At 39.8% G+C, this 17,973-nt stretch overlaps 2 protein-coding genes across 2 annotated transcripts; one reads left to right on the top strand and one right to left on the bottom strand.

The window, feature by feature from the left end:
• Nucleotides 1-1,041: 1,041 nt before the first annotated feature.
• RB195_006560 (uncharacterized protein) lies at nt 1,042-2,782 on the bottom strand (the record flags this gene model as incomplete). Its single annotated transcript, XM_064179718.1, has 2 exons — nt 1,042-1,196; nt 2,710-2,782. The coding sequence occupies 2 exons, from the start codon at nt 2,780-2,782 to the stop codon at nt 1,042-1,044; spliced, it is 228 nt and encodes a 75-aa protein (XP_064036653.1).
• A 7,081-nt stretch (nt 2,783-9,863) lies between these two features.
• On the top strand, nt 9,864-14,811 carry RB195_006561 (uncharacterized protein; the record flags this gene model as incomplete). Its single annotated transcript, XM_064179719.1, has 5 exons — nt 9,864-9,956; nt 13,098-13,236; nt 13,321-13,443; nt 13,734-13,820; nt 14,654-14,811. 5 exons carry the CDS (start codon nt 9,864-9,866, stop codon nt 14,809-14,811), a joined length of 600 nt encoding a protein of 199 aa, XP_064036654.1.
• Nucleotides 14,812-17,973: the final 3,162 nt, after the last annotated feature.

Below are 17,973 nucleotides of genomic sequence, written 5' to 3' on the forward strand. Positions count from 1 at the left end.
CTTGAATTCACATTCCGGATTAGAGGCTTATGTGTTTTCGATAGGTGTTTTCAAAATCACAGTTCCCGTGCTCTCAAGGATTCGGGCGATTTCTGACGATTTTTCTTATTTATTTATTTGAAAACACCCTTAATTGTGTCACATACAAGAACGAAAAAAGCAGGAGCTCCCAGAATTTCGATTAAACATTAGAGAAAATTTGTCCTCCATTATGCATTCGTGAAAAGGGTTGTCAGGTTATTTTCCTACTACAAAAGGTGAGAAATGTCACTCGACATCTTTTTTTCAATTCTCTCAGATCCAGAACGCCGTGGGAGAGTGCGGTTAATGTGGTTCAAGGGGCCAACTTAAAGCTTCGGGCGTTCCGGCGCGTTATTTTCTACTAGGAGTTCGATTGGAGCCCGCCAGCGTTGTGCACGCGCCGCATCTTCCGGACAGTTTTTAACGGCAATTAGGAAGAAATGGACGGTATCGCCCCCTCTCCATAATCTACGACCCCGTATAGGAACTCTCCACCTGAAATTCGCACCACATCAGATTCGTGTGGTGATGCCTTTAACACCGAACTAACGAAGCCGTCAGATGTCCTGGGGTCTCAGACGGGTTGGGATCTCAGGGCTGTGTTGTAAGCGTGTACTTTATATATATATATATATATATATTGTTTTATTTGTGGTGTCTATATACTTCACGAAGTTATGTGAAAAGAAAATTAAGTAAAAAAATACAGCAACAAGGCTGTTCCTTCCAAGATGAGGTGCTTGAATATCCTCGAATATTATTTCTGATTCATCGTTACGAATGAACACAGCTGTCACTGAAATATTTAGTTTACAACAATTCAAAATAGAAATTTTATGGTTGCTTTATTTTAGCAGCTTTGTGCAGATGTGAGCTACACCCGAAGAGGTTAAAATGAAAGCCATAAATTGGCTCCTTCCATTACAGTTACAGAAAATGCAACTATTTATACTGTTCAAATCATGCCATGTAATATGATGCAGTAGATCTTACAGCTACATGGCCGTATTCTATTTATATTCAGCTGTTTATATTATGGCTATTTATATTCGGAGTACTCCCCATATTCGACTGTCCTTGAATCTTCGCATGTTGAATACGTAGGTCATCCTTTATTTGCTTGAGCTTTAGCCACGATTCGTATTGATCTCTGTTAACAGAGCTAACGTTATCGCCTGAAAAAAAATCAGAGCCTGGAAAAAATCGAAGAAGTCAATGATTCATTCTCTCAGTGATTTATTCTCTTCTATATTCTCATTCCCTTTTTTATTACCTTGCGGAAAGCTTTCAAACGCTAACTTAACTCAAATAGCAACACATCGGCTAATACTTACCTCATTTGCAAGATTTGGTAACGCAAATACAGCAATCTAGCAACTACTGATAGCTTTGATGTTTTCCAGGCTCTAGCGAAGCCACGTGAGCTGTTAACAAAGATCAATATGTACCGATCTTGGCTACAGCTCAAATCAGGAAAAATCTCGGAGTGTCTGTACTTGAAGGTGAACTGATTCTTCAAGAAGATTCGGAATAACCCTCGTAGTTTCGGATCTGATTACGGCCATCCATACATCCATATATCGTGTGAGCTAAGCTGTTTACTCGTGCGATCATCATCACACAATTCGACCCACTGTATTAGTTGCATCACTAGTACGCGCGTGCTTTTGATTACTGCAAGTTCTGTGCGAGCTGTCATCGTCCCGTAAGCAAACAAACGGCCAGGCAACTGTTTTGGTGTTAGTTACTAGGATGCTTAGGATGTTAGACAAACATACAAGTATCTGCGCAAGAAACGATAATAGGCGACCTGAAAACAAACTTAAACCGGAGAATTTACCTAAGGAATGCAGTGGGTAGCATTTTACATTTCCGAACTCTGAGTGCATTCCGCGTGTCGGTTGCTTACACGCTCCCGACCGATCTCTTCAAAAACCAGTTCTACTCTCCCAGAGTCTCTAAGGGTTTAAGGCGGGTCAATATGTATATAATAAGCATGCCCCCCCCCCCTTTAACTTGTGTCCCAAGTTCGTACTGGTAATATAGAATTTGGTTGGTACAGAAGATAGGATCTGTGTGGACTAGTGGGAAACACTCGTTGATTCCGCCTCGAGTTTCTTCTACGTTTATAAACATTCGGTGTACTAAAAAAACAGATAAACAAATAAAATGCAAATAGAACAGAGATACTCAGAAGTTGCGCCGGATCAAAGGACGACGACCGGTCAACATTCCTTACAGGAATTCGATAAAGTCTTATTGTTCAAGAACCCAGAAAATATGTATAGCAATCTTTCACAGCAAGTTAGGGAGATTATTCATGTTTTCTAAGCAAGCTATGCTCAGAACTTCTACCATTTACAATTTTCTGGTGAAGTTAAAAATATGAGAAAACGCTTAGGATCGTCTTCCTACCATTCGTCCCTTCCCACTTCAGCACGAGAGCTTCAACTTTTCCAAACTGCCTCAGTGATCCGTGCCAATGTTCTAATGGCATTGCAACTGAGATGGAATTTGCAGCAAATCTTTAACAACGAAGAAGAAGGATGAATCTTTTCGTAATTCCGGCAACCTTTGACGATTCTCACCTTCTGCGGTCCCATGATCTTCAGATTCACTTCACTAAAAGTTCTTTTCTCTTGTAGTGTTATAACAGCTGTCTTTGTTAAGAATGCGTTAAGGACTTACTTCTTTTGAAATTAATTGTTATAACATAGTGACAAACGCAGCTCTTCTCAAGTTTAAAACTCCGATATTTCATCTATATCGAATGAACTGAAAAATCACTAATTAATTGAATTTAATTGAATACCACAGCTTTCTTAGCCAACAGCAGAATTGGGGACCAAGACGTGCATGTACGTGCTTATAAGCGCAAACAAGTTCCACTTGTTTCACCTCGAACCTCTCAGAGAATCCAGGAAGATTTTTGTATTTCGCCAGCATCGGTAGGTCCGAAAAGCTCTCAGCTCGCTCTCATTATTTGTTAGGTTCTAGTCTCGAGATAGTTGAGAGCAGACCACAGTCTGATCGCCTTCTTAGTGTGCTGGTATACTTTACTTTTTTACACCACAAATTCTCAAGGAAAGTTGAATGCAGTAGTGACTTAGATTATTTAGACTGAGAAATACATTATTTTTATGATTCAAGCACTACTTTTCATCCCATTAGTTAAGTAACCAGTGAGTAAAACATCATTTTTGACTTACCATGATACACCCATTTATTTACACGCTCAAACCTAAATGCTAAACATATGTATACGAATTATTCACACTAAGAACGTTGCGGTTGTGTAGTGTAGCGGTTAGAGTTTCCGCTTCCTGCACAATCGACCGGAGGTTCGAATCCGCCCTAGTGTTCACCAAGCCCTTAATCCCTCCGGGGTCGATAAGTTGGCACCAGACTTATCTGGGAGGATAAAAACACTGACTTGGCACATCGGCTAGCCACCGCTAGTCATTGTATGGGCCCCAACGATTCTGAATTGAAGTGAGTGTGGGGGCGCATCCTAAGCGGATCGATTAACGCCAGAAACTTTATCTTTTACTTTAAGATCTAAGCACACCAGCACAGGAGCACGACTTGGAAGTGCAAAGAGATCTATCTGACTCTATTTTCGTTTGGTTCTTGACAATATTGAAGGAAATTGCAGTTGGAATACTTCGTCCCAGACAATTTAAGGAGGATCTGTTAGTAGTTGCTCATGAGATTGATGTTAGCGGTCTAGAAATGGAAGTCGCGAACATTTCTATGCGTCTAAGCACTTTCTTAGCATCGCACGACTAGTTGCACTTTAAACGAATATCGTAACAACATTTTTTACCCCTCATATGAAACGATTAGTTTCCTAAAAATTGACAACAAAAAAATTCTAGCGAAAGTCGAAAGTGTTTCTTCTTCTCTTTTATCCACAGCAACTTCAGGTGTTTCTGCTTCTCTCGCAGAGCTCTTCGCGATTTTCTGCGCTAGCTATTTACTTCGCAAATTTCTCATTCCTCTGTAGCATAAGGCAGACATTCAGACTAGTTTCAATTGCGGCTTATCGCTTGAGCAGGTGACTTTACAAGCAGCAATCATTTCAGTCCAATTAAGGGAGCCACTGCGGTCTGTCACCAACCTTTTGCAATGGCAACAAAACATTTTCTTTCGTTGTTGTATGCCTTTTTTCTGCGGCGGAAGACTGGTATAAGCGTCTGATCTGCTCACAGTCTCAGACCAATTCATATTAATCAAATTCAAAAATTGCTGTTTTCTTTGCGCAACAGCAAAATTTGAAGTGGAGCTCTCATCGCCCATGTTCGACTGTCTGTGAATCTCGGCGTGTTGAAAAGTAGTTTTTAATTGATTTTCTTGAGCTGTAGCCAGGATCGGTATTGAACGTCGGCAATAATGTCGAAACGTTAGCTGTTGTTTAATAAAGACGATCAATACCATGGCTACATCTTGGCTACAGCTCAAAAAAATCAATTAAAAAGGAACTCTCGTCATTTCCTTCCTGAAGGATTAATGAGTTGAGTAACTTCTTGGAAAAGATTTCGGCGCCTATGTAGGTTCCTTAGAGTGATTGCTCCTCCGTGCACCTAAGTGTTTATAAGCATAAATGACATTTAGCGAGGCCTCTGCAAACCTCTTATAGAATCCAGGAAGATTTCGCCCCTTCTTTTATTTTGTTAACTATTTATCTCCAAGCCTATTGGTTGCTTTAAGATGTATTTACCGTAAGGTGAACACGTTTTCAGAGGCAACTTAGCAATTGTACAGTTTTCTCAAACTTGGAAATATAACTTCTAAGTGAGAGATTCACTTCCAAGATATATATACATACATATAATTTCTGCTCGAACAAAATCAAAGAGAAAGGATCTCATTACTGAGCTTTTTCTAAGAGACAAATATTCTGACAATGCTCTGACAATGACAAAGTGAGAAAAAAATGCATTCGGTGTCCCATTTTCGGGCAACAATGAATACGTACTACAAGAATTTATTGCACCGGGAACTATTTTTAATGTAGAATAATGTTGTCGCATAATCGGCGCACAATACAGCGCGCTATTTGTCTTCGCACTTCTTTGCCTTACGAAATATTTAAGGGCTTAAGGGAGAAGATTTCATTTGTAAGCTGGGAACTCATTTCAATGAGCTACCTCCAAAAATTCTAATTTTTACAGAAGTTGCGACTTTTCAATGAAAAGAGCTGACAGATTTCTAGTATTCGAAGAATTTGTAAGGGTTATAAGGGTGGCTTCCTAGGACTTGCAAGGCCCGACATGCTAGAGGTGACCATGTATATTATAAATTAATATTCAAGCAAATAAATTAACCAATGTTGCTCTACAGCGATGCTACACGCTTGATAATTGTTGTGCATCCACGAAAAGTATAATGGATTCCTTTCTGGGGAACAGAAATAGCTATTTTGTATTCTCGGCCAGTGGTTGTTCTCTGTAACCACCTGAGCGGTTTGTTGAAAGCCTCTTCCGTGGCGTCGACTCGAATACATTTGTGTTTCTTCCAATTTTTCTTTCTTTGTTTACAAATCTATTTATCTACTGCTAATATGCTGGCAACATTCCATATAAGAAATGCTCTCTCCCCTCGGTTATTAGAAGAAAATCCATCCCATCTCGAAGGGATTATGAATTATCCTCCAAAGAGACTCTGATAACGTTCAATGCAAGAAACGTTCCTGCCCCTCTCACTTCCCTCTTCCCCTCAAAAATATTGGGAGAATATCCTCGTCTTGCCTGCGGCATTGTGAACTATTCATCCAAGAATTAAGAAGAGCAGATGAGACCTGTTACTCATCTTATTGCTAGCAAGTTGTTGCTCACTTCCGGCACAGTGAGCCGTGTTCTCTCTCATTTACGATTAGATACTAAAGTACTGTTGGTGAGGTAATTTTCTCCGAGTCAAAGCGTGCCGAGCCAGTGGATACGGCCTCTGGCAAATGGCGGTCAACTGTAGTAAATCACTTCAGTTGTATCATCCAATAGGTTTACAAGACGCTTCATCGGACAGATACTTCTTTTTCTTCTTTCCTTCCCTTCTTATTTCCTCCATTTTTTAGTTCGGATCTTCTCGGATATGGTTTCTGTAGGAGACCAACGTTTTCAATGTGTTTATTGCCTTGGGCCCATCGAAGCCCGTGCTGCTCATCAGTGCTCGTCAGCACATTTCTCATGGATTTCCTTTCAAAATCAGAGGGATGGGAAAATTAGCTGAAAAAACTTTGTGTTCTTAATCTGTGGTGCTCTCTTCCTTCACGACAATTTATTAATTTCTCCCGGATCGAACCTCACAGGTGGGATTCTTCCCGAATGAACGAGCGGACTAAACTTCTTTTTCAGCGAAGAACGATATCAAGGTTCACAGTCAGCCTGAGTGAGCTCAATCCCTCTGTTTTATTTTCCATGTTGATCACGTTGCTGCGCAGCCACTCAGTTCACACCTGGGAAATTCGCAAACCCGTCACAGTACCGTAAAGCATTGGTGTGGTGTCTCATATGTGGGTGCGTGGTCATAAATTCGCTTTCGTTTTTCCAGCTTCTTTGTTCGCCCTCAAATGATTTGTCCGGCCGGGTCACTTTGCCAGCTACTCGGTGTTTTTTTTTTATTTGAACGGACATTTTGAAACGATCCACAACACCGAAGCTGAATTAAATGTTCGGTTCTGTCTGCGTTTTTTTATGGATGTGTTTCTTCTCTTTTCGGATTTGTTCTTCCTTTTTTCGTTCTCTGCGTCTTTCTCTTAGCAGAAGAACTCCCAAGAGATAGTCTCGTACTCCATTTGCTTCCGATTCTCACAGTCCTCATTTTTAAACGATTTCTCCTCTTCATTGAAAAATTCGGATGTGATCCTCATTTTTTGAAGTTTTTTTCATGGATGAAGCAAACCCGAATTAAAGAGTTCCTTTAATGGAACTTAAGGAAACTGCGCCTCCTTCTGCTTTACTTCTGTTCATCATGGTTAAGTTCAGTTTAACTCACATAATTTATTTAAATCCACCTATCAACCTCAAACTTTGGGATTTTAATCCCAGGCAGAATCAACCCAAGCCAGTTTTAAATTATTCTTATACTATCTTGGGCAAACGTCCAATTAATTCGATTCAGCTTTCGATACACATTCTTTTTTTCTCATTTTTTTGCATTTTTCCTTAGCATACAGTGCCTCTAAAGTCGATACCGCAGATTCTCAATGGAACATAAGGAATGGTTTTGTTAGGATATCTCCACATATTCCCTCAAACATTTCGGAAGCCCTCTCGTGCACGGATCTTCTTGGAACACTTGCTGCACTTAGGACGAGGTTTTGCAGTGTTTCACCGCGGTGGCGCCCCATTTCCGAGCTGAATTCCGGCTATAAACTTAAGGCACGCACGTGCCCCGAACCGCTCTCTTACACGCGCGTCCGATCATATAATGGGAAAGGCGCTCATAATTAAGTCAGTATTCGCTTTAAGATCCTCTCGTAGTTCGAACTTGCTAATTGGACGGATAAGAATTAGAATTTAAAACGAATTTGAGAGAGCTCGCAGCTTATTCACTGTTTGGATTGAGTTGCTAGGTTATAAGCTTACATAGATTAGTAGATATACTTTTTTCCTGACACACAGACACAGAACAAATGTCAAAAGCCGGAAAAACGCAGACCTGAGGCAGTATTGTTGAAGAGTAGAACAGTGCAGGTACAGATGCACGGGTTCACACATTTGTACGGATCCTTACATCTCCACATCTTAGCGCTTAATAATACTCGTAGTTAATACCGTTTCACTGTTGCCTTAAGTCAACTCATTAAAGCCGAATGAGTTCATCCGCCACTTCCAAGCTGAGTTCATCTGTCACTTCCATTGCAACATTACAGGAACAATATCAGTATCAGTATTATAATATCTGCAGCCTGGACATTCAGAAACTTCCAGAAAGACTAACATCTAGCTACTGGGGTGGTTAGCTAGCTTCTTTCAGTGGAAGTTGATACAGGTCTCATTCAATTCTCCAGGATGAAAAATCTATTATGCACTTCTTCTGACCCTAAAATCCTCATGAGGTTGGGCATCAGGCCCCACAAGTTATGTAGTTTGCGAATGGAACGCAGAATCCAAGGTTTGGAAACTATGACCACGGATCGAACTTTACCATGGCCAGTTCGGTAAGAATCGGTATAAAACTTGTAAATTTGTTAGATTTTGTGAATCGCTTAAGATTTTCCGACACCAATTTTTCGGAAGGTTTTCTTTCGAAAACGACACTTTTAAACTGCCTCGTCTCTAATTCGCAATCTGTTGACGATTTAAGAAAGCATTTGCTGAAAAGAGTCACTGCTACAACTTTGTATTTACTGCTTATTTTTACATATTTGCCTTTTCATTTCTTCTTTTACTTTTTCTTTCATTTCTTTCTGTACTCCTGAAAGCAGGAATGAGCGGGGATGCCAGACTGGCGCAGTACGTGTGAAAGAATTCTAAACCATCAGTGAAGTGATAAAAGTACGGAATAGTCGCATGCACTAACTACTGGTCCCAAACAGATTCGTTAGCAGTCTGTCACGATGTGGAACAGCACGACAGCTCGTAACTACCGTAACTTCAGCACATCACACATCTGTCAGTTACACATCCCATAGAGCTGATCTCGACTCGTTGTTTTGCACCAATAACGGCAGCAAACATGTGTGGATGTCGCCACAATTGTGTCGTTAGCCGCGAATGCGGCCTGCTAATGTGTTGAGGATTTGTCGCCACGCCCATCTCGTGGAGCTCTGCGCGTGCGATTACTGTAACGGTGGGTTGTAAAATCTCAATCGTGCTCAACACTGTTTAGTGCAAGTCTCGGTCGCTTCACCGGCGAGGTGAGTTGCCGGCCAACCTGCTCGCCTATACGGTACTTCTGCTGTTGTGCTGCTGTTGATCCAACAGCAGTTGCTGGATGATTTGTGGTCAACATTTAGGGCTTATTTCCCATATAGGTCGTACTCTACACCGCTTTCATTCCATCCAGGACTCTTTTCGTTTTGGAACCTGCGCTTCATCCTGAAATAGCTTGAAAATCTCCCGTGACTTTAAGGTCTCTCGTGATTGTCGTACTTTTTAAGAAGAAACATCATCTTCGAAATATCTGCTCACTTCAAAAAAAAAGTTTGCGAAAATTCGAATCCGAATAGAGAGTCCTCTATTTGATCTACGAAATGGAGAATCCATGGCAGATCAACGTATTTTCAAACGTGCTCACTCAGCCCATCGATTTCTACGCCTGATATGTGTAGTTCTGGTTTTCACTCCATTCTTACCAATATTTCGTCGATATCCCTTGGAATTCTTTTTAAACTAACAATTCAATTTCAAATTCCTGTTCATTGTGCTGTTCCGTAGAAATAAACTGTCTTCAAAGGAATTTTAGGTCAAAATTATCACTTATTGGCTCATTTTTCTAATTTTTTCCCTTTGGAGCACTACATTTTCGTTCTCTTTCCGTCATCATCGCCGTTTTTTAGTTCTGACTAGTCCTCAGGATTTCTATTCCGGTGAAGTCATGGAAATAGCAAATTTCCATTCTCTCCTACTCTATTTCTGACAGCCTTACATGCTCCACTCTGCTGTCTTCATGGACCATGACCAGCATCAGGATGTACCTCCAGAACCGTCACCAACCATCTCTTCCATCTTATAAATTCCTCACCACAAATAAACTTAGAAGGTCATAATGGCTCTGTGCCTATTTCGTCTCGCATTTCTTCCTACAGTTCAATACTTCTCTTGCGGATTTCATCATCGATATAATCGATTAATATGTGGATATAATCCCAAACAACGACTTAGTTGCAGAAACTCACAATGGAATCGGGTGATTGTCGCATTCCACCTTTTCCGCTTCTCTGGAGTCCACTTCTACTACCCTACTCAACAGCATTGATAGCTAAACTACAAGTGAGTGAAACTGTTAAATCACTAAAAAGTTCTGCCTTCAATCCCGAATAATTTACAACTGAATATTGATCGGATTGTTATAACGAACAAAATCGAATATGTACAGTAGCATCGCTAATTCCTCGTGATCAAATTGAGGTGTGTCATAAAAAAGACGGAAAAGACCCGGATCCGTCTTTTTTTTCATGACACACCTCAATTTGATCTCTATTATAAAGTCTATACATCAATAGAATTAGCAAAGCTGAGTCCGAGATAATTGCGCCCCAAGGATATATGATTTTTGGCATAGATATATTTCTCGTAACAGTAGAATGATAGTTAATATTCGAAATCTACATACTTTTGCGAACAATTTGATAACTCTCACAGCTGTAATATCATAACTTTAAGGATGTTGAAAAGTTGACTAAAGTAACACCTCTTGATTTGATTTGATATCTCACAGGTGTCTTCCGCCTGCACCACACAATATAGAACAATTTTTGTGCTATGAATTGTTCGGATTTCTTTTTTAATATGTCTCAGCTGTGGTCAATTCTGAAACTGTAAAGATGCAAACTTTCCGTGTGATTTTACAAATACATAGCTCATTTTTCTGCGATTTATTAGAAACTTCTTCGGATATCTAACGGATATATTTATTTCCGGAGGAGAAAATTTACCGAATGATGTTGATTTCAAAAAATTTTTACCATTCCAATTTTCATCACAAACTCCTCCGCCCGGAAGGTTATTGTCATCTAGGGACGCTGATGCACCGGATACTTTAGGACACATACCGAGCTACGGCTGTGCTACCGCGATGATTACTACATTTGAAAAGAATAGAATAATTACAGAGAAGAATGTTTTGTTACAAAACGAAACTCTTGGAGATAGCCTGCTTCGTCGTTCGAAAGCCAACAGTCTACTCAAATTTGTACTTCAGTGTTACTTCATTTTTCTACGTCATTTGTTTGCTCCATTCTAGAGATTCTAAGAATATTTGTTTAATCGTTTCTTTCTTCTTGATTTCTTTGACTTGATGACTTCACCTTAATTTCGAAGAGCGAAGACTGCAGTTATAACCAAAAAATAAAGGAAATGAAAAAGAAAATAAAACAGAAAATTCTGAAGAATATTGCTCTGCAGATATTCCGTTCTTCTTTGTAGTTATTCTATTCTTTTCAAATGTAGTAATCAAAGGAATAACACAACAGTAGCTCGATTTATGTCCCAAGGTATCCGGTGGGTCAGCGTCCCTAGATAACAATAACCTTCTGTAGAGGCTGTAAGAGTTTGTGATGAGGATTTGAATGATGCAAACTTGAATGATGCAAATTTTTTGAAATCAACACCATTCGATAGATCTTTTCCTCCTGAAATAAATATATCCATTAGATATTTGAAGAAATTTCTGACAAATCGCAGAAAAATGAGCTATTTGTAAAATCAGACGAAAAGTTTGCATCTTTACAGTTTCAGAAATGACCAGAACTGAGACATATTAAAGAAAAAATCCCAACAATTCATAGGGCAAAAATTGTTCTCTATTGTGTGATGCAGGCAGAAGACAGCTATGAGATATCAAATTCAAAAATCAAATCAAAAACGCATTACTTTATTCAATTTTCCAACATCTTTAAAGTTATGATATTACAGCTGTGAGAGTTACCAAATTGTTCGCAAAAGTATGTAGATTTCGAATATCATTTCGCTTTTCGAAAAATATAGAATAATATTGTAGCTACAGGTATTTTTTTCGAAAGGTATTTTAGTGGTAAGTTCTAAGGGTTCTATTTATAACCGATCGATAGAGATCGCACACACGAATCTACCGATGTATAGATTTTATAATAGAGATCAAATTGAGGTGTGTCATGAAAAAAGATGGATCCGCGTCTTTCTCGTCTTCTGTCGAGGAATTAGCGATTCCGCTGCACCTGGAGTCAGTTCACGTAATTGCGAGGAAAACTTGTGTACTGCCTGCTAACAATAGCCTACATATTAGCTGATAAATCTGCAACTTGCATTAAACCCCATCTATATAACCGCGCCACGTACTAATAAAGTGCACTTTTATTGTAAAAAAGCAGACTAGAAGCAGAAAAAGACACTGCCGAAGAAAAAAACGTTGCAGAACAGAAAAAGCGAGAAACAGGGAGTTCTAGAAGTTTCTGGCAACGCGCGTGCAAATCAAAATGCGATCAGCTTAGATCCGCTGTAGGTGGAGCAATATGACCATGAAATTTCGCAGTTGATTTGAATTGATTGGTGCTGAAGTCATTAGTGGAAAGTGTATGGGAAATCTTCTCTTCAGAATAAGACAAAAGTTGAGACACAGCTTGCATGTTCACAATGAAAACGAGGAACACCATCCTTTAGTTCCAGGAGTTATCCATTAACTTTGTTAGCACCCAAAGCCTCTGACACCGATCATACCCAACGAGGAACTCTTTTCATCTAGGACTAATAATTAACGATTGACCAAATAAAATAAATAAAATGAATTCTATTATTTGGGAACAAAAAATTCTTTTACGGGTAACTTTATTACCAATACGTTTTATGAAATTCATTCCGTCGACATTATGAATGGTAGGAATTCCCTCAGCAGGGAAACAGTGTCCGGTGCACCGCCACTTGACTTCTGATGGTGGTTCCAATAGCGGAAACTCTTGAGAATACCGTCTATGAAATCGACCCTCGCAAGTTTCACGAGGATTTTCGAATTTCGAGTAATGAGTAATGAGTGAAGTAATGATGAGTAATTTCACGAGTAATGAGGTTTACGGTTCTCCTGAAAACTGAGCATATTGCGGAAGGTTGGCTATTACAAAATAGTTATAGCCCAACTTCCACTGAGCTCTTTCCCGTAATCTTTCCTAGTTTACTGTGGACTTCATATAATTCCAGTTCTTAGGAGAACCATAATCCTGGTTCCCGCGTGGCACTTAGCGTTCAAATTTCTCTTGGAAATTCTGTGTTGGCGTTAAATGAGGTCTTTTTTTTTGCTGAACAAAAATACCGTGCCACATTCAGAGAACAACTGAGTTTTGAGGGATGTAAAATTACTACTTAAATACTAACTACTAAGTACTTAAATAAATGTTTAGATTATTGTAAAAAGTTGTCCATATCCACCAATGTCTAATTCAGAAGAAATACGCCGTTTCTTGCACATCCGTGATGATACCGTATCCACCACCGTTATTCGCGTCGTCGCTCACATCGGCTCATGTTACCCCGTTGAGTCCGCAATCACCGTCGTCCAGCATTGTTACTGGCAGCGAAGGCAGTGCGTCTTTTTTTTTGCGGATTTTTCAGATTGAGAAAAAATTAGTCTGGTAAAAATAGAGAACTATTGGTGAATTTTTCCAAGGTTCTCCTTCCACACCATCTCCGCCAGCCTCAAAAGTGAAGAAGGATCGTGAATGTCAATGTGAGATTTGCGGAAAGACCTTTGGACGTCATTGGCTGCTACAAGGACACCTACGTACTCATAGTATGTGCTTCTCTCTCTTCTTAGTAGAAAAATTTATCTATTACTACGTATCACTCATTTATTAATTTTAAAACTAGAATTTTCAAATTTATTGAAAAAAGTTCTTCGCATTACTTCTTCGTGGCTAGGTTAATTTTAATTCCTCCTCCTTTTTATGTTAAATTTCACAGAAGAACACTCTGAACTACTTTTTTTTCAAAAGATTTCTGAGTGTTAGTTTATTATTATTATTATTTATTATTTTCTGTCATTATTTTTATTTGTTATATTTTTAATGTTTTATTTTTCAGCTGGTGAAAAACCATTCACGTGCAACGTTTGCGGCAAAGCATTTGCTGATAAAAGCAATCTACGTGCGCATGTTCAGACACATAGCAGTAAGTTGTATTAAGAAATAAAAATTCACTTCAAAAAATATTTGACAATTTTGCGACTCAGAAAATTCTACGAAACTTTCCTCGAATCCTATTCAAAGCTGAAAAATCTGTTTGTTATTTTGTTTATGTGTTTGATTCCTGTGTGCAAAAAATCCACTGTCATTACGTCCTCCTTAAGCATCTCTAATATTCTCGTTGAAATAAATATCAAGAAGAAAGAAATCCTCAAAAATATTTTTACCGTCTTCTGTGGCTTTAGTAGAGGTTGTTTGGAACTCTGGAGTTCTAAACTCATGTTTGTTCTGTCAGAGGCCTAATACTTGCGGTAGGTGCTTGGATAACGTTCAAGGAACCGAAAAGGGAAGAGATTCACATTGAACCGGCCTAATGTAGCATTGTTTTGTTTATTCTGTTTTTGTTGTTTTTCCACCAAGCGTTAGATGTGTTGCTACCCCGCAGTAGTCGGTTAGTTTGAAACCTCCGTCATATCGCTTGAAAACCCGAAATTCAAGACTGAATGCTCAAGGTTCCCGCAAACGGTACGCATGATCGTATTTTTGGGACGGTATACCGCAACAGTAACATCTTACAAAAATACCAGTACATCTGTGCAGTCGATGGTTCAAAATCGCCCTAGAGCCAACCATACTCCTCATTCCTTCGGGGTCAACAGAATTGTTATCAGATTTGCCTGGAAGGGTAAAGACACTGACTTGATACGATGCGAAACCTTTAACAATTCTAGAAGTCTGAGGCGTCTTAAAAGGATTAATCCACACCATTCGCTTGATCTTTTTTTTTTATTTTTCAAATAAACATCCTTCTGTTTTCAGACGAGAAACCACACCACTGCTCTCGCTGCGGGAAACGATTCGCGCTCAAATCATACCTCAGCAAGCACGAGGAGTCGGCGTGCTATCGCTCCAGCTCCTCCGCGATTTCCGCCGAGAAACCAACACGTTCATCACTATCTGCGTCGTCGTTACTGTAGGAACTGTACAATTTCAAGACTCAAAATCCAGGAAAAACTCGAATTTTTCTTCTGGAGCTCGCTTGCAAGTTTCTAGGTTTGGAAGGGATTTTTTCTCGAATTTTTCGCTCACTCGCGTAGTCTCACGGTCTGTTCTGCGCTCTTTCTTCTCCAACTGTACAATTCGCTTCGTCCTTTAATAACACGTAGTGTCTTCCGCTGAGTGCCGTGCACTCCAACCATTTCTCCGTGAACCCACGAATCCGCCCGTCTATGAGCAGATGTCTATCTTAGATATAGTTATAGCATATATTTGCATGTATTTTATGAATTATGTATCTATCGAGCTTCTTTCTTGCGACCGTAGTCGCACCGTCAAATGCGTGTGAAGTATTTTTGTGCCTTTTCATTTTCGCTTTCCTTTTTTTTAATAACGATAATAAGCAACTCTTTTTCTCATCTAACTACTACACTACTTTTGCTTCTATTCAATTCTTTGCATAACACTCATCCTATGTATTATTTATGTTCACAAAATGAACTTTAACTAACAATGTTGAATGCAGGAGACCGCCCAGAATAAGATTAAATTCAAACACAACTCTTTTTTCCATCTATTTCTTAGATTAATTCTTTCGTTGGGATCTTTCTTCCTCACGTTGAAGTCGTATCCAACTAGACTTTTTGAGTTTTATCAGCTCTACTTGTCTTTCTTTAATTAACAAAGTGGAATTTCTAGCTGCGAAATACTTCAGATAAATCCAGGTTCCTTTCATTAACGAACATTTCCGGACTGACTGAGATGATCGAGATGATTTTATGGACCTGGTGGGGTTGAATAAAGGATAAAAGATAAAGTCCTGGGCGTATCGTATCCAGTTGGGATCCGGCAATGCGTTTTCCTGCAGTTCGTAGTCGTTGAGATTTCGAAACGCGTGTTGGCCGCGTTTTCGAATGCCTATCCAGCATCCAGTAACCCAGAAGAAAAAAGTACCCCTCATTTGTTTGTTTGAGCGTTGTACCCGCAGGAGCGGGTGTGGTGAAGCGGTTAGAGGTTCCGCTTCCTGCACGATTGATCAGAGGTTCGAATCCGCCCTAGTGCTCACCAAGCCTTTCATCCCTCAGGGGTAGATAAATTGGCACCAGACTTGTCTGGAAGGATAAAAGCACTGACTTGACACATCGGCTAGCCACCGCAAGTCATTGTATAGGCCAGATACACGTTCGTAAACCTCAAACGATTCTGAATTGAAGTGAACGTGGGGGCGCATCCCAAGCGGATTGATTAACGCCAGAAACTTTAACTTTAAACTTTAACTTTACTCGCAAAATCAAAGAGCATACTGTTATTAGAAGATTATCGGACGAAGTAATGTTTTAAACAAGAAATTCCAGAATAACGGATTCGCATACTTAATGCGATGGTTTTCCACAGATCGATTATTTTGACATGCTCTCAAGATATTGCGAAGAAGGAAGGGATTGATCTGCCCATCGTTACTCCGTGAGATTCAATCACTCATTTATTTTTCCACGTATTTGAGGTGATCCACGTATAAAAAAAGAGTCAAAACAATAAGAGATAGAGCTGAGAGGTTGGGGAAATATTCCGGAGAGAAGAAAAAAAAACAGAGTTTCAGCATGTTTTGTTTTCTGTTCTAATTCTACACGTGTGAAATGTGAATAGGTTATTCTAACTCGTCATCAGGCACATCCTTTGGCTCCGAGATATGAACAGCATACAAAAAAATATGCTAGCTGCTGCATTTTCACCTTATTCCTAGGAGAGGGGATAGCAGTACCGAATTTCTGGATATTTTCTATATGACATATCAATCCGACAAAGCCAGTAACCTCTTTGTTTAGCTTGTACGAGTAGTCGTTGGCTTTCGACTTTCCTGTAGTGATCAGTTGGCGGTGCTGCAACAGAAATGGTTGCGATATTTTAGTGGCTTCTCGACAAGGGCACCGCTGCTTTATGAGCGATTTACAGTGCTCAACACGCGACTCATCGTAAACGCTCCGCCAGAGGCTTCCAGGCAGGCGGTGGCGCCTATGCCGGTTGGCGCCTTTACGGTCTGCACACAGGGCAACTGGACCGTGCCAGTGGCACATCGATGTAGGACTTCTTTTTGAATCTTCCGAATGTTCATCACAAGGGGTCACTCTGCCCTTCGGTTCAGTTGCGAGAATTAGGGAAAAAGTCTAGATTCACGAGCATTCTGGCTTCGAACTCATAAATTTCCAGAACTCAAGATTTCTAATTTAATCCAGAGATTGCGTCGTAACAAAAAACTTCTGTATTCATAGGAAACTATGAAGGATAAAATTACTTTGATGTGCACTATTCTCTCAAAAAAAAACCACTCATAAAAATGTAAAAAAAAACGTTAGAAATTGTGGCTCTGAAACCATGCCTGTCATGCTGTTAGATGTTACTTTTTTATTCTATTCTATTCTTTTTCAGTTTCTTCTTTCATCACAGTGCACATCGATCCATGCGAGTTCCACTAGTACCCAGGGAACGGAAGGTCTTACATAGTGCTGCCAAAAAACCGCGATGAAATAGGGCCATAATAAAGCTGCTTTTTATAGCATAATAGAGATTTTCATTCATAAAATAATCTTAAAAAATGATACCGAAAACACGGAAAAGAAACTAAAGTCGAGAGTGAACATTTTATCCGATGATGCGACACTTCACACCTTCACGGGTGATAAAATGAAAGCGCATAAAGCAATCATAGTGCTTGTTAGAGGTTTTGTTGTTCGTGGGCCATTCCGATTCTCACATTCCGTAACACTTGCCATCTACATTCTAGGTCCGTATCCGTTATTATTTCCCCAAATCGATAGACGAGGTTCATTGGACGCGGGGGCCTAGCTTGGACATACCGCTATTCAATAAATAAATTGTCCACGGAAAAAAGCATCAGGCAGCAGTAGAAATACCCACTCCTCCGTCTCGCCACTGGGAAAGTTTATCCGAGGAACGCTGAGATTCCGCAGTGAAGTGTCACTGCATCCTGAGTATGCGCCAGCAAGTCAACCAAACAATATTGTACGAATGGTAAATACTAAAGTAAATAGTACGAATTGGAAAAAGAAGGCGCCGATAGTTTTATTTCCATCGGCGCGTTGAATAGTCTAAATGTATGTGTATATTGCTGAGCAAGTCAAAGA

Source organism: Necator americanus, chromosome I (assembly GCF_031761385.1).
Source record: "Necator americanus strain Aroian chromosome I, whole genome shotgun sequence".
In the NCBI taxonomy this organism is placed as follows: Eukaryota; Metazoa; Nematoda; class Chromadorea; order Rhabditida; family Ancylostomatidae; genus Necator; species Necator americanus.